We start from the raw sequence: 19,980 nt of genomic DNA, 5'->3' as shown, positions 1-19,980 counted from the left end.
TCCCGAGCCGTGAGACAGCAGCAGCACTGCTGCACCCGCCGCCACGCGAACCTCCGCAACCGCCTAAGTGCTGCTTTAGCCGCCAGCAAAACAGTAATAATAATAAAATAAAAGTTATCTACAAAAGCACTGTTGCTGCTCTTACGGAGAACAGCCCCGATCGCGCAAATCAACGCGTCTACCCAGAAGGAAAAACGAGCGGTTGGGATCCAGTAATGAGACGGTTTATTGTTAGGTTTAAATAGGCGCGGTACAACGCTCTCACCCTGAAAATAAATAATAAAAAAAAATAAAAATATATATATTTTAAAAAGCTAGACCCCGCGGAGGGCAGCCCCAGCAGGACCTACCGCCCAGGGCTCCGCGCACCCGCAAAAAGCGCCGTGTCCATCGCGGCTGGCAGCGGCAGGCACCGAGCGCTCCGGAGGAAACGGCAAAGCGAGCACCGAACGGATCGGATCGGATCTCGTGGCGGCACCGAAAGCGAGGAAACGAGCGAAAAATAAATCCCCAGAAGGCGCAAAGCTGAGCCACGAGCCGAGAGGGGCGGCCGGGCGGAGGGACGCGGCGAGCCGGGACGGAAAAAAGGGAAAAAGGAGAGAAAAATCCTTCCCGGCGCCGCGGCCGGCAGCGAGACGGCGCGGCTCCATTTTCCCGAGCAGGAGGAAGAACGAGTGTTTCACAGACCACAGAGCTTTAGAGAAAAGCAAAGAAACGAGGGGGGAAAAAAAAAGAGGGAGGAGATTTGAAAAGATTATTTTTCTTTCTCCCTCACACACTCTCTCCATCCCCTCTCTCCCTCACTCTCTCTCTCACACTCACACACACACACACACACACTCTCCCTCCTCTCCTTTTCCATCCCTCTCTCGATGGCCATCAAGGGGGCGGAAAATAAAAAAAAAAAAAAAGACAACAACAACAACTAATTTTAAACCGGCTCAATCAATGAGTCATTAAAAGAGATTTTTCTTCCCTCCTCTCCTGCATTTGCATGGCATCAGCAAGAAGAAAAAAAAAAAACCCACCCCAAACCTCTCCCCTCTCCGCAGCTATCAGCCTGGACCTGAAACCTTATCTCCCTCAACCTCCCCCCCGCGCCTTTATTTTAAGAAACAACTTTTTTTTTTTTTTTAAGTGCCCTCGGCAGCAGCCGCCGCCAGCCTCGCCGAAAACAGAGAGATATGGTTCATTTCCATGTGAATCCACATCTGCCCGAACAACAGCCGCACCGCACATCCCTCTTCTTCCTCCCGGCCCCTCTGCTCGCTCTCTCCCGATATATATTTATATACATAGCCCCAGAGCCAATAGCTCTCTGGGCTGAAACCTAATATCCTGGTTTTGGCAACTCCTGGCTGTTAATTTGCTCCTCTTTCTTTTCTGTCTGTCTGGAGATAGATTTCCCCCCTCTCTTTTCCCTCCCCGAAGGAAGGGAGGAAGGAGGTTGTGTGTTTTTTTTTTCCTTGAAATTTTTATCACAAAATTATAATACACTCAAAGGGAAACTCACCGTCATGAAAAAGCAGTGCCTTGTCAACGGGGTTTCTTCGCCATCACATCAGGGGCTGGCAGTGTAAGAGAGAGAGAGGGAGAGCGAGAGAGCGAGCGAGGGAGGGGGGAGCGAGAGAGGGGGAAAGAGAAAGAGAGCGCGAGGAGAACGGAGCCGCGCCGAGCACAGCACAGCAGAGCACAGCAGAGCACAGCCGCGCACGGCGCACCGCACCGCACCGCACCGCACCGCTCCGCTCCGCTCCGCCGCCAGACAATGCCGCACCGGCGCGGCGGCACACGCAGCCGCCGGGCGGGCATGGTGACTGCTCCGCCGCTCGGCCCGCCGCACGGCAGGCCCTTTAAAAACTTTCGCCGGCTTTCTCCCTTCCACCCCCTCGAGAAACCCGTAGGTCTGGCAATGTGTGCGAGCCTGGGCTGCTCGCTTTGGGTTGCGAGTTTGGGGGGTGGAGGAGAGTGTTTGCGGAGCACGGAAAACTGGGGGGTAAAAAAAAAAGTTCCCCGCTGAACCCAGCGTGGATGTTAAGAGCTCGGGTGATGTCTGTACCGAGTCTGTAAAACGCTGCAGCGCTGCGGGGGGCAGGGACCACCCCAAAATAAAAGAGTCACCTTGGAAAATCCAGGATGTGACCCCGTTACAGACAGCAGCAGTACTAAAGGTGCGTCCTCCTGTCACCACCCGCGCTTGGAACAAAGGACGCGAGCTCCAGCAGCTTGTACAAAGTTTCAGGTAACTTCCAAATGGGAGTTTGGAGTTACAGCTCACATCGCTGACCCCCGCTGTCACAGCTCTGCACTCTGCTACAACGTTAGTCACGTAGTTTGTTTCAAGATTTTTGATTGTACAAAGCGAGTTCAACTTAAAATATTCACTGTATTAATTAAAAATGCAATGAAAAAAATCTTTATTCGGATGATCTTACAAGCCTACATTTTTTATTTTTTTACTTAAAAACAGATTATTAGCATGAAGAAATAGATGAGCTAAACAAGAAATCTTTTCCAAGACCCTCTTCCTACTGGTAACCTTAATTCCCAGGGACTTACAGCGAGAGAGAGGCCTTTTTTTTTTTTTTTTTTTCCTGAAAAATAGAACTTTGTTAAAAGTCCTTAGAGAAAGGATTTGAAGACTTTATTTAGTAACATTCTTCTTAAATAGCCTCACAGTTCAAAAAATACACTTTTAGTTTTTAAACACAATGGCAAAGAAATGGATGTGGGCAGTGCGCTGAGTGCAACTTCTCCAAGAAACAGGCAGCTTTTTTTCTGTTAAAAAGCATATTAAAATTGTTTCTAAATTAAAATCTGGTTATATTATTTGTACGCAACAGCAATTCATATTATAATACAGGAAATGAAGGTTAAGCGTGGTCCTAAACACGTGCTGTAGCCAAGGTGTAACTGCGATTCCTGTTTACTCACTCGCCCACAGGAGAAAGTTTCAGATGGCAGCCTGCACAGGAATGCTTGGCCTAGCATGCATCCAGCAGGTCATTCAAGTGGCCCAAACAAACAAACAACAGCACAGCACAGCCTGGTGCATCAGACAGTATGTGAGCTGGACTTGCACAGATGGTGAACGGTCCACAATACTGGCATCCACACCACACGTCCAAGAGCTCGGCACCATAACTGCTCTTACTTCTGACACAAGCATTAGAAAATCATAAAGGACAAACTTTAAGGTCCCTAACTTCAGCAAATCTTTCAAGGGCTAAAACTGCTCTGAATGAAAACCTACTTGGCCTTGCTTACATCAGAGAATTTTGTGGAAGAACCTTTGAACTGGAGAGATGCCACAGTTGTTCTTCTGATTTGGTTCACAGGACGGAACTTTGCTTCAGAGCGACACCACTCTAAAACAGAATATCTGATCAGTGTACTGCCATCCTCCCAGTCCTACAGAAACCACAAACAGGAAATAAGCAATACAAAGAAGGAGAAGGAGGAAGGAAGACAAATGGTTTTGAATTGATTGCCTTGTCATAGGGCACACACGGAAGCCTATGTAAATGGCTGAAGACTAACATAATTTACACTTATTTTCCCTGAGTGACATTTCAAAGCAGAGCTGGCAATAGCCTTATTGAGCAGGGACAGTACAAAAATGGGTAGCTAAAATCTACACAATGAAGCACCTGAAGCTGTAAGACTTATTAGGATCTACACAAGTTAGCAAGCATAAGGATGAAAACCCTTTACATTGTGTCTGTTTACACTGGACAAAACCAAGCCAGAACCTGTGAGAGCCATCTGTATTCTCTGCAGTAGCAAATTTGCATATATTTCTGTATTTGCTATACCTGTTCAGAAACAAATTTGGATAGGTAGAAACAGTTACTTAAAAAAAAGATAAAAGACAAGCATTGGATGTGACTTTATCAGTCACAGTACATACCCTTAAAGCAAAATTAATGTTACCTTCAATACTAAGAAGTTTGAAATCAGTCTTCATCTGTAGCGTACTCGCTTGCTGGTGTCCTACAGAATTTTCCAAGTCACATCTGTAAAGCAGTACTTACTGCCTTTTGTGATGAGGTACGCATGCTTTTTCTAAGAGGATCACATGATGCTTCTGAACTGAGTCTCATTGCCCCAGGAGCTCCCCCCTCTTCTCGCTGCCTTACTGCATTAGAACTGAAGACCCCAATGTGCTGAAATTCCTGTACCCCAAGGTCACCTGCCCAGAACTGTCCTTCTCAACCAGCCCTATTCTCCAAATTACGTGCAATGCACATTCAGTTGCTGTCTCTCCGTAGCTTCCTCAATCACATTCATTCATTTTCTCATTCATTTTCATGTAGCAGCTTCTGAAGGAGTAATGGAAAACACGCATGAGAAAAAAAGACCAGTGTCAAAAAGGAATAGGAGAAATCTGTGGAAGACAGACGTTGGCGTAGTAATTCTTAAGTACCGCTACCAGGAACATCATGTGCACCCGTCACACAACATAATACTTGGATATATTTTGACATCAGCTGTCAAACTGTGACCATGCTATTTAGCAACTACAGCTCTCATAGGTGTGCAAAGACACCAAATCACATTTGGAGTGAGCTGAGATACGGAGCCCTGAAATGACAGATTGTGTAGAAGTGAAAAGTGAAAAGGCTTTGATATAGAGATGAAGAAAATAAAGGGATACAAACTGCTCCCCGTCCATTCTGCCTTCAGGCTTCTCCAAGGTCAAAAGCCCATTTCTCCAGCTATGTATCACAAGCATTCCTATTCTTGTGCAATCCTACATTATTCCCCCAAAAGAAGATCACGAAAATCACGAAGCAGCAGATTCATATGAAAGAATTTAAAGGACTAAGCATTAAATGAATGAATCCTGCAGTTATCCTAAGATTCTCACATGAATAGCTGCTTTGCAACGTCAATACACTGCATCCTCTCTGAGCTATATTGGATGGAAAAGAATGCCATTTACTCCAGTGCAATCTTGCTTCCTTATGCTGACTGTAGATCCCATACTACTTCAACTCTATTTATAACACTCCTTCCTCTCGTTCTTTATCCCTCTATCCCTTAACATGGTTCTTGTGTCAGCTCATCACCAGACACAACACTTCAACTACATACTGCTTGTAAGAATAACTAATTTAGATAAGCATAAAAAACTCAGAGCTTGACGGCACAGAAACAAATAGGTCATCATTAAAAGCTACAAGCAATAGAGAAGTAGAGGTCACAGTGCTTGAAAAGTGGGGCACTCAAATACAGTGGAAACACACAATTTAACTTGGAATAGAAGTGCAACGTGCCACATAACAAAAAATCAGTTCTTTAGTAACCATATGAACTGCCAAATTCTGAACAGTTCACACTAACATTTAGATGCCCCACCAGTAACATTTTCCTAAAACATCACAAATTTCAGGCTGACCTTATGCCTTACACAAATTATTACCTATAAAATGAAGGTCATAGTTGCAAAATGTAAGATACAAAAGCTGCAACACCAGTATCAGTTATCAATGCAGGACTATCTAACCAATACTTATCTTGAGGGGTGATTGGTTAGGATGTGGCTAGGAAAAGGAGGTAACTGAGAACAAGAGATTCACACCTATACCAGAGGAACGACAGGTTAGGTTTACATGACCGGAGGCTGTGTAAAGGCCAACAGGGCTGTACTGTGATGGAGGTAAGATCAGATCTGGAGAGCTGTGCCTCTCTGAGAGGTGGATTCACAGCATGAAAACTGATCAGTAGAAACAAAGATGTAGTGATTGGATCGCTCATTTAAACAAATTACACAAGAATATTACTAGTTGAACAGATAAAGAATAACTTAATCATGCTCCAGGTTATTTAAATGGCATCTCAAATTCTTCAGTTTAGGCTACCATAAAAAGGAGAATTAAGTCTAAAAGATTAATAACTCTCACTCCCAAGTTAAAATAACCTTAAGAGATTCAGATACTGGACTGTACTGAGGAAAAACACCTCTGAAGAGAGAGAGAGCTTTACAACAGTATCTGGAGAAATATTCTTCAACAATGCTGCCAAAATTTACAGAAGAAACTTAGACTATGAAACAGTGGCAGAAAACTGGGAGCTGTTCATAGCTGGTTTAGAATAGACAAATGGGAAAACAGGTAAACAGATACAAGCAGATAAAACAGATAAAAAATACATGAAAGCGTATTTACAAGCAGACACAAGATTTTGGGGAAAAAAAAGAGCAGTACCAATTACAAATAGCAGTAAAGCAAAGAAGCTAACAAAAGGACCATTCCTAATAGAACTGAAGTGTTGTGGGTGACTTAAGAATAAATAAGTATGTTAATTAATAGATGTTAATAGAAGGAACCTAAAAAAATGTAGGTGTAAAACTGTAGGGATCACAGAAACATGGTAGAATACTGAGTCACTCCATATTTGTGTTCAAGAATAAAATACAAACATGCTAAACTATCTTGTACAAGGCAAAATAGGAGAACAGAAGGGACATTTTAAGTGGCATCTAACAGACAACATCTGAGAAAGAATGGTTTTACTTTGATATTTCTGGGACCCTACTAGAAACCAACAGTAAGAGATTTGGATATGAACAAAGACTGCTGTAATGTAATATTATCACTGGAAGGTCTAACGAGAATATTTTCTCAGATTTGAACTGAAGGTCAAATTCTAACAACAGGAGGAAGTAGTCTATCAAAATTATGACTGACAGATTTTTTTGTGTCATAAGATGAATAAAAGGCAAAAATCATAAAAGTTTAGATTTGTTAATGAATGAATGTACTATAGGAAGCCTGACAGAGAATCAGTGCACTTGGATAAAATGATTTCAAGTTCATTCAATTGAAGATATTTGGACAGAGAATTGGAGTAGGTGTTCAACCGATACTGTTGAATCCAGGTTGTTCGTAGAGCTGGCTAGTCCAATAACTGAACATAGTTTTCTAAAATTCCTCATTTATTTGTTCATTTGTTCGTTTGTTGGCAAAGTCCTCTGCTTTGGAAGGTACTGGGATCCATCACTGTTGGTCAGCTTTTAAGCACCGCCTGTTAAGAGCACAGAAACGGACAATTTCAAAATGTTAGAAGATATGCAAGTAGGGCAGAAGGTCAGCTTGGCTGAGCAAAAATCTTCTGGAGCTTGGGCAGAAAAAGAAGATGCATGGCCCTAGAAATGAGTTCAGGCAATGTGGGAGAACTACAGAGATGCTGTTTGTCATTGCAGGGAGAAAAATTTGTGAGGCCAAAGCTCAGTCAGAGTTGAAGGTGATCAGTACTGCGGGAAGAACAAAAAGGGCATTTTCAAATACATTAAGGTCAAAAGGGGAATCAGAGATAACCATGTTCTGTTACTTGATGAAGATTGTCACCTAAGAAACAGGAGCACAGACAAAGCAGAGACATTTAATGCCAACTTTGTGTGTATTCAACACTGATCTGGGACCCCTAGAACCAGAAGAGTGCGACTGCAGTAATGATAAACTGCCAGCCAGCCCTGAATTTGTGCAGGATCTGCTACTCTAGCTGTGTGCCCAAAGGGATTCATCCCACAGTACTCCAAGAGCTGGCTGGTGTCATTGCAAGACCTTTCTCAATTATTTTCCAATGTTTTGGTGAATCTGGAGAGGTCCAAGTCGACTGGAAGCTGGCAAATGTTGTCCCAGTTTTCAAGAGCAAGTAAGATCTTGGTCATTACAGGCCTAACAGTCTCACTTTAGTGCCTGGCAAAAGCACGGAAAAGGTTATTCTGGGAATTATTGAATACCACCACCTGAAAGACAGTGCAGTCATGGTCAGCACGAGTACACAAGGGAGAGTCCTATTTAAAGAAATTGATCTCCTTTTATGACAAGGTTACCCACCGCATTGACCAAAGGAAGCCAGTTGATGTAATGTTTTTGAATTTCAGAAAATCTTTCAATACTATTTCTCACAGTATCCTTCTGGACAAGATGAGACAGCATCTGCAGTTTACATACTTGGGTCTTCAGAATTTAACTTAGGCCAGTTAGCAAGATGGGGTCCTAAATACCAATCAGATGCTAGGCTTAGACTAAACCTAAATACACTGCTTGAGCTTTTGCATTGAGTGTATTTGGGCCTTGCTTTATTAATATTTCAGCATCTCTTGTCATAATGGGTTATGCTTTGAAGTCCACCTTGGCTGTTGGAGGATAACTCATTTTTGTAGAAATGAATTTGTTTCTCTGCCTCTGGCACTGGGAATACCAAGTTCTCTGAAGTGACCAGCTCAGACTTGTTTCAAAACAAGTGCACCTTGACTGGTCAGAATATAATTAGTATCTTACATGTTCCCAAGGATTATATTTCAAAGCTCTCGCATTACTCACTGCAATTAAGATGCACCAAGTTTTATAGTTGTTGTTCTAACTCTCTAATTAGTGATTTCAAAAATACACATATTTTACATTGTCTTGCTTCTCCAGATGGCCAAATATTTAAAGAATATCATTTTAATCCAAATAAAAGCTTTTCCAACAGCAATCAGTGTGCCAGCCACGTTGAAGGACTTAGTAAATTTTTCCAAGAGAATGCAAAGAAGTGCAGAGGATTGACAGCCCCTTTTACTAAAGCCCCATCCCACCATGAAAAATGTAGAGTCAACAGTATCCTAAATGAATCATAATATAGCTTACATCTTTCTTTAATGCCTGATGACAGTGCCAGAAGTGTTAAAAGAGATCTTAGTAAAACTGGCAGTAGCATACTATGGCTGAGCAAGTCACTGAAGCACCTACTTTGCAGCCAGAAGTAATTACATTCACCTGCTAATCTCTTTTGGAAAAGCTCGATCTAACAGGCGTTCAGAGATCACATCTATCAGATCACATCTATCAGATAAGAACTCCAAGCGAAAGACAGAAGCTGCTGCCTTTCTTGAAAACACAGCTAAAAGATGAAATAGCACTTTCTGTTTTATGGTGCCATGTACATGTATTAAACCCTTTGAAACAGAAAGTGTCAGTGCTGGAAGTACGTAAAGATGATAAGGAGTCCTTCCTCTGAGAAGGCGCAAACCTACATCTCAAGACCACAACTATGAAGCTCTTAACTTTCACAAGATCAGGAACTTCAAGGTTAAGAATCCATTGTGTGTATACTTAGCAGACACCCAGTTGCTCCAGTTGGTTTTGTGTTTATTTACCTCTCCTATTAAAACATGCTTGAATGAAATAGGACCTTCAACCTTCGCTCTAACTGTGCAGTACACTTCATTTCAAGAAGACTGTGAGTTACTTCTGTTGAGGTAGTCTAGAGCAGTATGAATTAGTTTAAATCAGTACTGTATTTTCAGGCAGATAGCATCTGAGGGCAATAACCACATGATACAGATTTAAGCCAAGAAGCATACATACTAAAGCTCATTTTTTGGGAGTTCCCACAGCACTACATCCAAATAAGCACATGCAACCTGCAACTTCACCAAAGACAATAACAGTATATAGTCCAAGCAACAGGAAAATATATTGCTGAAATGAATATTAGCTATTTCCAAAGCAGAGAGGAACTGAAGTATGTCAAGAAGGAAAATAAATGAATAAATAAAGGTATAACATAGGCAGAACCACGTACCTAGTTTTTATCCAAAATTCTCCAGCAGCTACACTGCTTGCTGCAGTTTACCAACAAGCAGCAGCTATAAGGCAGGTATTTTATTCAGGTGGTTACTGTTTGGGAAATTATAAATCCTCTGTTTTCTATGGATTATATTGGAGCACATTAAACAGCCTTAAAACATCAACACTGCTTCCAGCAAAGTCAGGAAGAAAACTTTCAGTCTTTGCATTACCACAGAGATATATATACACGAATATCAATTATACCGAAACCTCAAACTGTAAAAGCAGAAAATAATTTTGGAGTATCAAGATGAGATGGTTGGAAGAATTTTATTACTCTCTTTTTAATTTTTCATTATGGTCATAAACTCCACCTCGTTGCATCTGGGGTTATTGTACTCTTAACCCAAAAATCATTTGCATGCGTTAGCAATGTGAAATGTTTCCAGTCTCTCTCAGAAGCTCCTATTCATAAGTGTATTTGGTCCTTAATTTATAATTTCAATCACCTCTAGAAAACAAAAACAAAACAGTTTAGAACACCTAACTTTCTCAGTGCTTGAATAAAAAAAAATAATCATTATATCACAGCATAAAATATAGAGTTTGTTTTTTATATTTTTATGAGCCTATATTAGTGTTTGCTTGTATCTTTTCAAATATAAAGCAGTGCAGGCCATCCATCTGGTCACATCTGTTTAAGAATAATAGTAGTGTTTGCACATACTGGAAAAGCAGAAGCCCATGTTTCTGTGAGTATCCTCACATAATGGGCAAGAAATTACACCACTGCTCTGCCAGTATTACACTGGTGGGAGCAAGAAGGCCCGTTACGAAACTTTCATGCCTTTCTTACAAAACAAGACAGAAAGAAGAATTATTTCCTTCTTAAAGTGCATCGTTGCACATTGACATTACTGGAGGTACTGCAGGAGGGGATTTGGCTATTTTTTAGCAAAAATGATAAAGACTTTATTATCTAAATACGCTAGCAGAGACAAATCAAGTGAGAATGCTTCAAGATTTCCTTCTCGTTTTTGTGACTGAGCATTCTCTACAACATGGGAGCTTTTCGTTTTTGAGATTTTAAACCTCATTCTTCAGAAACAAAATTCTGGACACATTAGTTTTGCTGCATTGAGACAGTTACATGCCGTAATGCATTAAACACTATTTTACCCATTCACATTCCAGTTGAATAGACCATCTCTAGTTTGCTGTGCATGCATTACAAGAGAGCAATACAAACACCCTGCAGGCTCCACCAAGCTGCTCTAAAGTGCTGCTGTTACCAGGTGATCAAAATACCATTAGGGTTGGAAAAGACCACTAAGATCATCGTGTCCATCCACCAACCCATTCCCACCGTGTCCAATGACTGTGTCCCTTAGTGTCACATCTCCACACTTCTTGAGCACCTCCAAGGAAGGTGACTCCACCACCTCCCTGGGCAGCCTGTGCCACTGTGCCACTCACCGCTCTGAGAAGAAATCCTTCCCAATACCCAACCTGAGCATACCCTGGAGCAACTTGAGGCCATTCCCTCTCATCCTATCAGTTACCAGGGAGAAGAGGCTGACTCCCACCCCACCACCACCTGCTTTCGGGTCGTTGTAGACAGAAATAAGTTCTCCCCCGAGCCTCCTCTTCTCCAGTCTGAACAACCCCAATTCCCTCAGCTGCTCCCCACACTTGTGTTCCAGACCCTTCACAGCTTTGTTGCCCTTCTCCGGACACTCTCCAGGGCCCTCAACCCTCGGCATGCCTTGATTTCTTATTGTAACGAGAATTTTATAGTGTAACTTAGTGCAAGTTCTGACAGCACAGTTGGAATATCCTCTCTGGGTTTATTGTGCTTGGTATGAACAGATAGTTCGGGTTGCATGTTGTTTTATTGTAGGTACTTTTGAAATGTAAGAAGGCATGCGATAGCTGTAGGCCTGGAGTTACACACACATTCATGTACGCACACGCGCTTGTTGGTCACTTTCTTTGTAGAAATTACCGCTCCCTGAAGCAAAGACAGAACGGCTCTCAAGGAGCACACCAGAACGATGACGCGCACAGCGGTACTCGGCAGCCGGAGCTCGCCGCAGATTTACCTAGCGCTCCGCTCTCAGAATTCACACACCCAACACGCGCCTCCTGCCCTCCGCCAGGCGTCCTGCCGCACCGCTCCCAGCACACGGCAACCCGCGGACACCGCTCTCGCGGTCCCTGGGACCCGAGCTCCCTCCCGGAACAAAGCGCTGCGCAGCCCACGGGCGGAGCACGACAGCCACTTCTCCGCGGGAAGGAAGGCCGCGGGGAAGCGCACAAAGCACCGCGACCGCGTCCTCCCGAAACCGTCGCGGGGCCCCCCGAGCCCGGCTCCCTCCGGAAGGCGCTCCGAGCCGAGGCGGCCGCGGCCCTCCCTCCGCCCCACCCCCTTTCCCCCCCCCCCCCCTACTCTCCGCCGCCTACGGGAAAGGCTCCGAGCGCCCCGAGGGCCGAGCGCGCGGCCAGCGGAGGGGAGGAGCGGGCATCGCCACGCGCACAACGGCAGCAAAAGGAGAGCGGGCAACCGCCGTCCGTTTGGGAAGCCGAGGCCGCACCCCGCGGCGCCCGACGCCGGCACTCACCCCATCCCGCCGCGCGGCGCCGCCCCTTTAAAGCCTCGCAGGCCCCGCCCCGGCCCGCCCTTCCCACCGGCCGCGGTAGCGCAAGATGGAGGCGGCGGGCGAGGAGAGGCGGGCGGCGGCCGCTTTCGTGGCGGACCCGTGGCCCGAGGCCGGCGGGGCCGCGATCGCGGCGCTGCCCGAGCGGCTGCAGCGGCGGGAGGCGGAGCGGCAGCGCGGCGTGGCGCGGCAGCGGGAGCAGAAGGAGGCGCAGGCGGTGCGGGAGGAGGGCAGCGAGTTCTTCGCCGCCGCCTTCGGGCGGGAGCGGGACGCGGTGGAGGCGCTGCTGGCGGCGGGGCGGCTCGAGGAGGCGGCGGCGCGGCTGCAGGGGCTGCAGAAGCTGCTGACCGAGAGCGTGCGCTTCCTGGCGCCCTACGAGGTGCGGCAGGGCCAGGAGGCCGCGGCCAGGCTGCAGGCCGCGCTGGCGGCACGGCGGGAGCAGCTGCAGCCTAAGAAGAAGTTCGCCTTCCGCAGCCTGAAGAAAGAAGCGGCCCCGGGCGCCGAGCAGCGCCCCGCACAGCCCGAGGAGCGCGTGGAGCCGCCGGGCCCGGGCGGAGCCGAGGGGAAGCCGGGAGGGCCCCCGCTGTGCGGCTTCAGGGGCACCGAGAACCGGGAGCTGGAGCTGGGCCCGGCCGAGCTGCTGCAGCGCGACGTGGTGCTGGAGGAGCTGCGCGGCTGCCGGGTGCGGCTCCGCGGCAACCCCAACACGCTGCGGGTGCGCGAGTGCCGCGGCTGCACCGTGCTGTGCGGGCCCGTGTCCGCCTCCGTGCTGGTGGACGGCTGCAGCGACTGCCAGCTGGTGGTGGCCTGCCAGCAGCTCCGCACGCACCGCACCCGCGGTAGCCGCTTCTACGTGCAGGTGACCAGCAGGGCCATGATCGAGGACTGTGGCGACGTGTCCTTCGCACCCTACGCGTGGAGCTACCCGGGCATCGAGGCGGACTTCGAGTCGTCCGGGCTGGATAGAAACACCAACAACTGGAACCTGGTGGATGACTTTGACTGGCTGGCGAGCGACAGGCCCTCGCCCAACTGGAGTCTCATCCCCGAGCAGGAGCGCGTCAGCAGCTGGGACTGACTGAGAGCGATGGATCACCACGTGCCGACTCGCGGGTGGGAGGGCTGCACCCCTACAGGCCTTAAAGCAATGGCAGGTGGTGCTTCCTTGGGAGTTACAGAGAATTGCTGGCTGCTCTCCTTGAAAAATGCTAGCCACTCGGATGTAGTTTACTATTACTAAGTTTGCAGCTGTAATCTTGATGTATTGCTGTGGAATTGGCCAACTACTGCAGTACCTCATTGCTGAGTTTCTTTAATTAAGATGGGGCTGGGTGCACTGGTATTCACGTTGGCAGCGAGTCTTGATTGGAGCTGCTGTGCTGCTGTCACTCAGGCAGAATCAGAGCTCCCTTCTAGTGCAAGCTGTAGTCAACTGAAAAGAGGGAATGCCAAATTCATCCCATTTCTGTGGTGCTGCAATTACAGACCGCTGTTATGGATATGGGGGAGGAGGGTGTTCACAGCAAACAGAAGTTTAAAGAGGGAATTTGTGCATGGGTACTGTATGTTAAAGAGGGATGAGCCCTGGGCTGCAATGCATCTGGGACCTGGGTTCTGCTGTGTGGGTGACAGCTGTTAGTCAGACTTCTATTTCAATGGAAGAAAAGGTTTATGAAATTGTAATGTTATCCTACTATATTAATGATTGAAATGAATAAACCTGTAGAAGGTAGATAAACAGTAACAGGCTCAAAATATGCAAGGGAAAGCTGCTTCTGTAAATAGCATGAACTTAAGTAAGACTTGGGTGTCCCTCTCAGGGCACACATTGTATGCTGACACACTTCACGAGTTTCAGGTAGTGGCATGCAGGCATGTCCCAGTGATTGGTTTTCCTGCCTGCAGTCAGTGAGGTTTGCTGTGATCATAGCTCACAGCACTACTACCACCTATCGCATGCAGTGCTGACAAAGAAAGTTCATAAAATGTGACAACAGAGCACAGGATTCAAGTTCCAGAATAGCATCTTGCAGAAAGGCCCTCTGTGCGCAGTGTCTTCTTAAATCCTGCTTATTCAGTCTTAATAATGACCTTTTAATGGTGCAATGAGCAGTGCGCAGAACCAGCCCCTGCCTTAGAAAGGAAATCATTACCTTGCCTAAACAGCAGCTCAAGAGTTGTATTTATGACCTCTGCCAAATATTTACGCTGCCCTATTGTTGTATGTGCCTCTAACAGGAAGGAATGCTAACTAATCCATTGAAACTGTATCACTGCTGTGAGAAGTATTTTTGAGTTCCTAACTGTTCTGGAGCAACAGAGAAACTTTTTTTTTTTCCCAACATGTTTAATTTAAGAAGGAACAAAAAATAAGGTTTTTTTTAAGTGTATTTTCACAACTTCTCAGTTTTGTTGATGTACTTTTTAATGAACTGGATTTTGCATTTCAGTTATTTGTTCTGAGTTGAATTGTTCCTTCACCATGCATTGACAGCATCATAAAATGATTTAGAGTGAACACGCGTACTCTTGTTTTAACGTATGCTGTTTTTAATACCTGCTAAAGGGAGGTGGTTATTTGTAGCTCTCATACCTTAATTTCAACACATCCATCCAAGTACAGAGCCTGATTCAGTAATACAGCTTCTGTGCATATCCAGTTGCAGGCAGTGAGGGTATTTGGCCAGCCAGGTTATGTTAATATAGGTTTGTGCCGTAATGTGCACCCAGGAGGTTGAACATCTCTGTGCTTTTTTAGAAGCTAAAATTCTTCACATAGAATAACTTCAGGAGAAATACAGCAAACTTTTGAAACCAGAGCACATTAATAGCAATGTTACATGAAAACAAGCACTAGAAAAAATTCGTTGGCATATTCACAGGCTGAATGAGTAGTTGCAACTTTGGGGAATCTTTTTAACAGAAGAAACAAATGCCTGGATGTTGTTACCTAGGGAATGATTTAAACAATGCTATTTATAGTAATCATTTAAAATACTTCAGGAAGAGGACATCACAGTGCAGGCACAGGCAGAAGAAACACTTCATCCTGACAGCAGCAGTGCACAGAGCCCCTGCTCACTCACCTGTGCTGCTGCTGCCAGCATTCCAAAACCATCAGTGGGGAGGAAAGGAAGACAACAAAGCACAGTGCAAGTGAGAGAAGAGCCACTGCTGAGGCCCCAAAAGCGTGGTCCATCATTTGAGAAGGGATCCATCTTCCAGTTAAATCTAGTGGAAAGTGCTGACTCAGATGCATGGATAATTATATTCTCATTCCATTTATTTAAAAGCATGATAGTAAAAATAGATAGAAAAATGTTGATAGGATAGTCACGTATGTAGTAATCCTTTCGTCTGTTAATAAACCAATTTCTTCCTTCTGCATTGGGAACAACTTTTAGCAATGACAGACTCTAACCGTTTGGAAATGGTATCTGGGGATACTCCAGGGTTCTAGAATGTAGGGTTATCTAGGCTGCTCCACTGGAACTATTCACTGAGCAGATGCAAAACACTGAATGACTGAGACCTAATCAGCAGTGCTTGTAGCCTGATTCTATTCATTTACCTTTTGCCTCAACGACCAAAGAAGTGGTCAGAAAAACCACTTCCTGCAATTCTCAGGTAAGCCTGAAGTGTGGCCAAGCCCTGCTGGGGCAGCAGCTGCCAGGAGCTGTGCCAGTCTGTCAACTTGCTCCCGGGTCAAGGAGATTCCCAGTGCAGGCCGGTCAGAGCTGCTTTGTGTCCCTGCTAATCACAGCTTGCAGGAACGAGAGTGGCACACGGCTCCTTCCCTCAGTACAGTAAGCAATGCTGACACAAAGAAAATTGCCTGGCAGCCTCTCCTAGGACAGGAGCTAGCATTGCTTAATGTCTCACCTACTAGGGCTTGCAAGGATCTCCCAAGGCCTGTGAGGAAAAAGTGGTTGTGTTAAGGAGGCATCGCTCAGCCCTCGGTTGAGCAGAGCTGGTTTTGTGGCTGAGCCATGTCTTCTCAAGATCTGTAGTTCTGGTTTGTGTTTCATTGCCACCAGAATAAGCAATGGAGTTCTTTAGAACCACACACAAAATTACTTTTGCTAGGCTTCAGAGGCTGAAAAACAAGTGCCTGCTTGGCCCACAGTTATGAATGCATCATGACGATAATAAACATTGACGCAATAAAGCTAGGTGTAGATTGACCCTGAACAGAGGGCTCACTGGCAGGAAAGTAGAAAGTTTCTGAGCAGTACAAAGCACTGAAGCATGGAACAATTTTCCCCAGGGAGCTGCAAGAGCAAACATTCTTGCAAAGCAATTTGGTTGGCTTGTCCTTCCAGACATCTGCAATGCAAGAGTAACTTTGTTAGTTCACCGCAGCAACCTTGCTCAGGTTTTTAAATCTCACATGTCCATGAACAAAATAGTTGAAAAAAAGACAATTTTTCAGCATGACACAGATCTTTGAGTGTTCATTTTTGTTGATATTTTGGGATATAGCACAGACAAATGGTGAGAAAGCTTGACCCCAGGGAAGCAACTGTGGGCTTTGCTGCTGTTTCCTGCATGGCCAGCAGTACATCTGACATCCCATCCTGAGCATGCATCCAGTGCATTTCTGTCCCTCCCTTGGGTATCATCGCTTTGGTGCTCAGCTCTCCCCTCTTACCTCCTCCTTTCCACCTGTCCCTCCCCCTACTTGTGACTGTGGCATGTTTTCTTTTTTGGGTAGGGCCATCTGATCCATACAAGAAAGCTTATAGCCTGCATTGTACTGGAAAGCCAGTTTCACTACCTGCAAGGTAGTGATTCTTGTGGAATCTGTGGTTCTTGTGGAATTACAGCATTTGTATTCACAACCTGATCTCATTTATCTGATTGACTTGAGGTTCCATCTGTTTTGCTGAGATGTTTTCCAGCAGTGACTACTGTGAGTCTTCTGTGAGCTTCTTCCAATCCCTGATGTATTTCTTTCCTGTTTCTGCAAGTACAAACACTGACTTATGACTCATTCTTTAGCAGTCAACCCTACACTCTAAGCATCGCAGCAATACAAGTAAATGCTCATAATGAGCACCTCATGGTTCAAGGACAGACCATGCTTCCCAACACAATACAGCACATAAACACATTTCTTATCTCCACACAGGACCTCCCATGACATTTAAAACAGGCACCTTCAGCCTTGTGGTCACACCATCACAGAGAAGAAGAAAAACGACAATCAACAAACAAGAAAGCCACACATTTGCTGTCACAGACCAGAAAGAAACTGATTAGGCCAGGAGTTCTGTAGGCTTTTTGTTTTTGTTCTAAACAAAAAACAACAAACAAAACCATAAAAACACTTCTATAATTTGGACAGATTGCATTCATATAAAGGGAATTTGTTTTTTAACACCCTTACTCACGAGGAGTTTGGCAGGAGCATGGTAGGCGCAGGCCTAGGCAGCAGTCTGTATAGCAGATACCTGGATTTAATAATCTGCATTACTATGTTTTCCTCTCTCCTAACATTAACTGGTAATTTTCTGGGTTAATGTTACCAGGCATAGCTTTTTGCAAAAGTATCACTATTGTGCTGTAGCACAACTTCTCAGTAGCAATCGAAAATTTGTAATGACATTTTGAATTTGACTGCTTTTGTGGAAATTCCTAGCAGGTGGATAATCATTTGATCATTTTATTCTAACATTTTTTTCCCCTCTAGAACTGCGTATGAATTATACACTTCAGTTTGATATGCAGCCTCTGAGGAGACCATTAGCTGTACATCCTTGTGCAATTAGCTTAAGTCTGCTCTGGATCATTTTCAAGATTTTGCAGGTGAAGCAGGAGTCAGGAAATCCACCCGATTGAAGGTCAGTCCCAGGTGAGATAAAGATTTTCAAGAAGAGCAGAGGGCAGGTAGAAATAGTTTTCTTTGCTGTACAGCCCACCCCACAAAACACTTGTCAATGGTCCCCCCCATAAAATTCCTCTTTCCCAGGTTACTGTGCCAGAGCCAGCCCTCAGCTCATCAGGTTGCTGAAGCTCACCCAAGTGTCTGTTACCTCTGTCCGGGATGAGCTGAAATCATCATCTCCCCACTTCTTACACGTCAGCTTCATTTTCTGAAGGAACCAAAGCACATTACTTACTACTAACAATCCCTTCTAAAACTTGTAAGCGCAGTGAGTTGCTTTAAATACCCTGAGTCCCTAGTTGGTACTGAACTCTTGGAACTACTTAAATAAACAGCACATTTCCTACTCCTTGCTGTTTTGATAACTCCCTGTGATAACCTTAAAGGAATCACCTGAAGCCATAGAGGTCCTGAGCATCAGGTGAGTCAGGGAACATCTCCCAGAAAGCATTAACGATTTGGGAGTGGCTTGTTAAATTTCTCCTGTTGCCTGCATGTATGGAGAGGGCTAAGACAGTAAATTGGGAGATACCAATGAGTCTTGAAACACATACTACATGTTCTATTTCACTACTCCTGTTCCTGAATTAATAGGAAGCACCACAGTATATAAAATTGAATTAAATCAGATTTACTGGGGGCACCTGAATGTTAAATTATGAAGGCAGCAGGTGTTTGGCTCTATCTATGCTGCTGAATACTGAAAACTTCTGAGTAGCCATAGTGACACCAGGCTTACAGCTGCCGAGAGCAGGTTTACTGTTTCTCACCTTATTAATTGCACTGCAGAACGTATTTCACCATGTATCCCCGTGATTCACAGACCTGATATAAAATTCCTTTTCACTTACTATGGCTTTACTTTGTCAGCAATGATATGAAGGGGAAAAAAATCAGTTTCATTTATGTTGGATTGACCTCTGGCTATCAGACAAATGCAGCCTCCAGGCAACCTTGTATTTCTCGCCTGAGCCCTGAAGTCAGTGAAATGTAGTAGCGTGCACTGCGTAGGTATGGGAAAGGACTACTTAGGTTGGAGAAGATTACTAAGATCATCTAGTCCAACCATCCACCTACCACCGATATTGCCCACTAAACCATGTCCCCAAGTACCACATCTCCATGTTTCTTGAATGCCTCCAGGGACGGTGACTCCACCACCTCCTGGGCAGCCTGTGCCAGTGCCCAACCACTGTTTGTGAGAAGAAACTTTTCCTAGTATTCAACCTGAATACTAGGGAACAACTTAAAGCAGAACTTTAACTGTTTCCTCTTGTCTTATTGCTAGTCACTCAGAAGAAGAGGCTGATGCCAAGAAGCCAGGAGAGATGTTATTTCAGAGCTACAGCTTACTGCACGGAAGTGCTTAACAGGCTTTCCCAAGAAACAGCCCTCCTCACAGCAAGTAGAGAACAGCCCCAATGGGCATTTTCCTTCCTCCATCCCTCTGGCATGCTCACCCCTTGCCCGCAAGGGCAGTGGCGATGCAAACAGCGTGCTCTAGGAAAACCCCTGTTACCAGCTGCTCTCCCATCCACATGGGGAGGAACATCAGAAAAATCTGCAGCTTTGTATTCTTCATCACCACTCGAGCAATCTCCGGTATCCCAGGATCTGAGACAGCAACCAAGTAGCACACATGGTCAAACGTAACTGCATGCTACAAAAGTGCTTTTTTTGGAGCATTGCACTCTTCTGCACCCCTTCTTCCCAAGCAGACCCTGTGCTGGCAGCAGGTGCCCCCCGGGGCTGCCCCTTCACCCTCTCTGCCCCAGCATCCACACCCTTGCCCACCTGCCCTGCCTCCAGCCTAACAGGGCCAGGCTTTGCCTCGCTTGTGTCCATTTTTTCCTGCTGCAAAGCTTTTCCAAGT

At 45.5% G+C, this 19,980-nt stretch overlaps 2 protein-coding genes across 5 annotated transcripts in view; one reads left to right on the top strand and one right to left on the bottom strand.

The window, feature by feature from the left end:
- Nucleotides 1-1,738, bottom strand: part of BICRAL (BICRA like chromatin remodeling complex associated protein) — a 28,600-nt gene extending 26,862 nt beyond the window's left edge. Inside the window, exons 1-2 of one of the 4 annotated variants that reach the window (XM_065750996.1) lie at nt 1,514-1,738; nt 351-694 (exon numbers count right to left, since the gene is read on the bottom strand). The gene's annotated coding sequence lies outside the window, so the exon portion shown is untranslated. Of the gene's footprint in view, nt 1-350; nt 695-1,028; nt 1,054-1,513 lie in introns of those variants that run through there. The other 3 variants (XM_065751086.1, XM_065750914.1, XM_065751167.1) reach the window with 3 other exon arrangements.
- Nucleotides 1,739-12,073: 10,335 nt separating this feature from the next.
- TBCC (tubulin folding cofactor C) lies at nt 12,074-13,302 on the top strand. Its single transcript, XM_065736205.1, has one exon. The coding sequence runs from the start codon at nt 12,270-12,272 to the stop codon at nt 13,296-13,298; it is 1,029 nt and encodes a 342-aa protein (XP_065592277.1). The 5' UTR covers nt 12,074-12,269; the 3' UTR covers nt 13,299-13,302.
- The last annotated feature ends 6,678 nt before the right edge of the window (nt 13,303-19,980 follow it).

Source organism: Cyrtonyx montezumae, unplaced genomic scaffold (genome assembly GCF_038088225.1).
Source record: "Cyrtonyx montezumae isolate F1298 unplaced genomic scaffold, pur_monq_1.0 scaffold_0, whole genome shotgun sequence".
NCBI lineage: Eukaryota > Metazoa > Chordata > Aves > Galliformes > Odontophoridae > Cyrtonyx > Cyrtonyx montezumae.
This window is presented reverse-complemented; position numbering and strand designations above follow the sequence as displayed.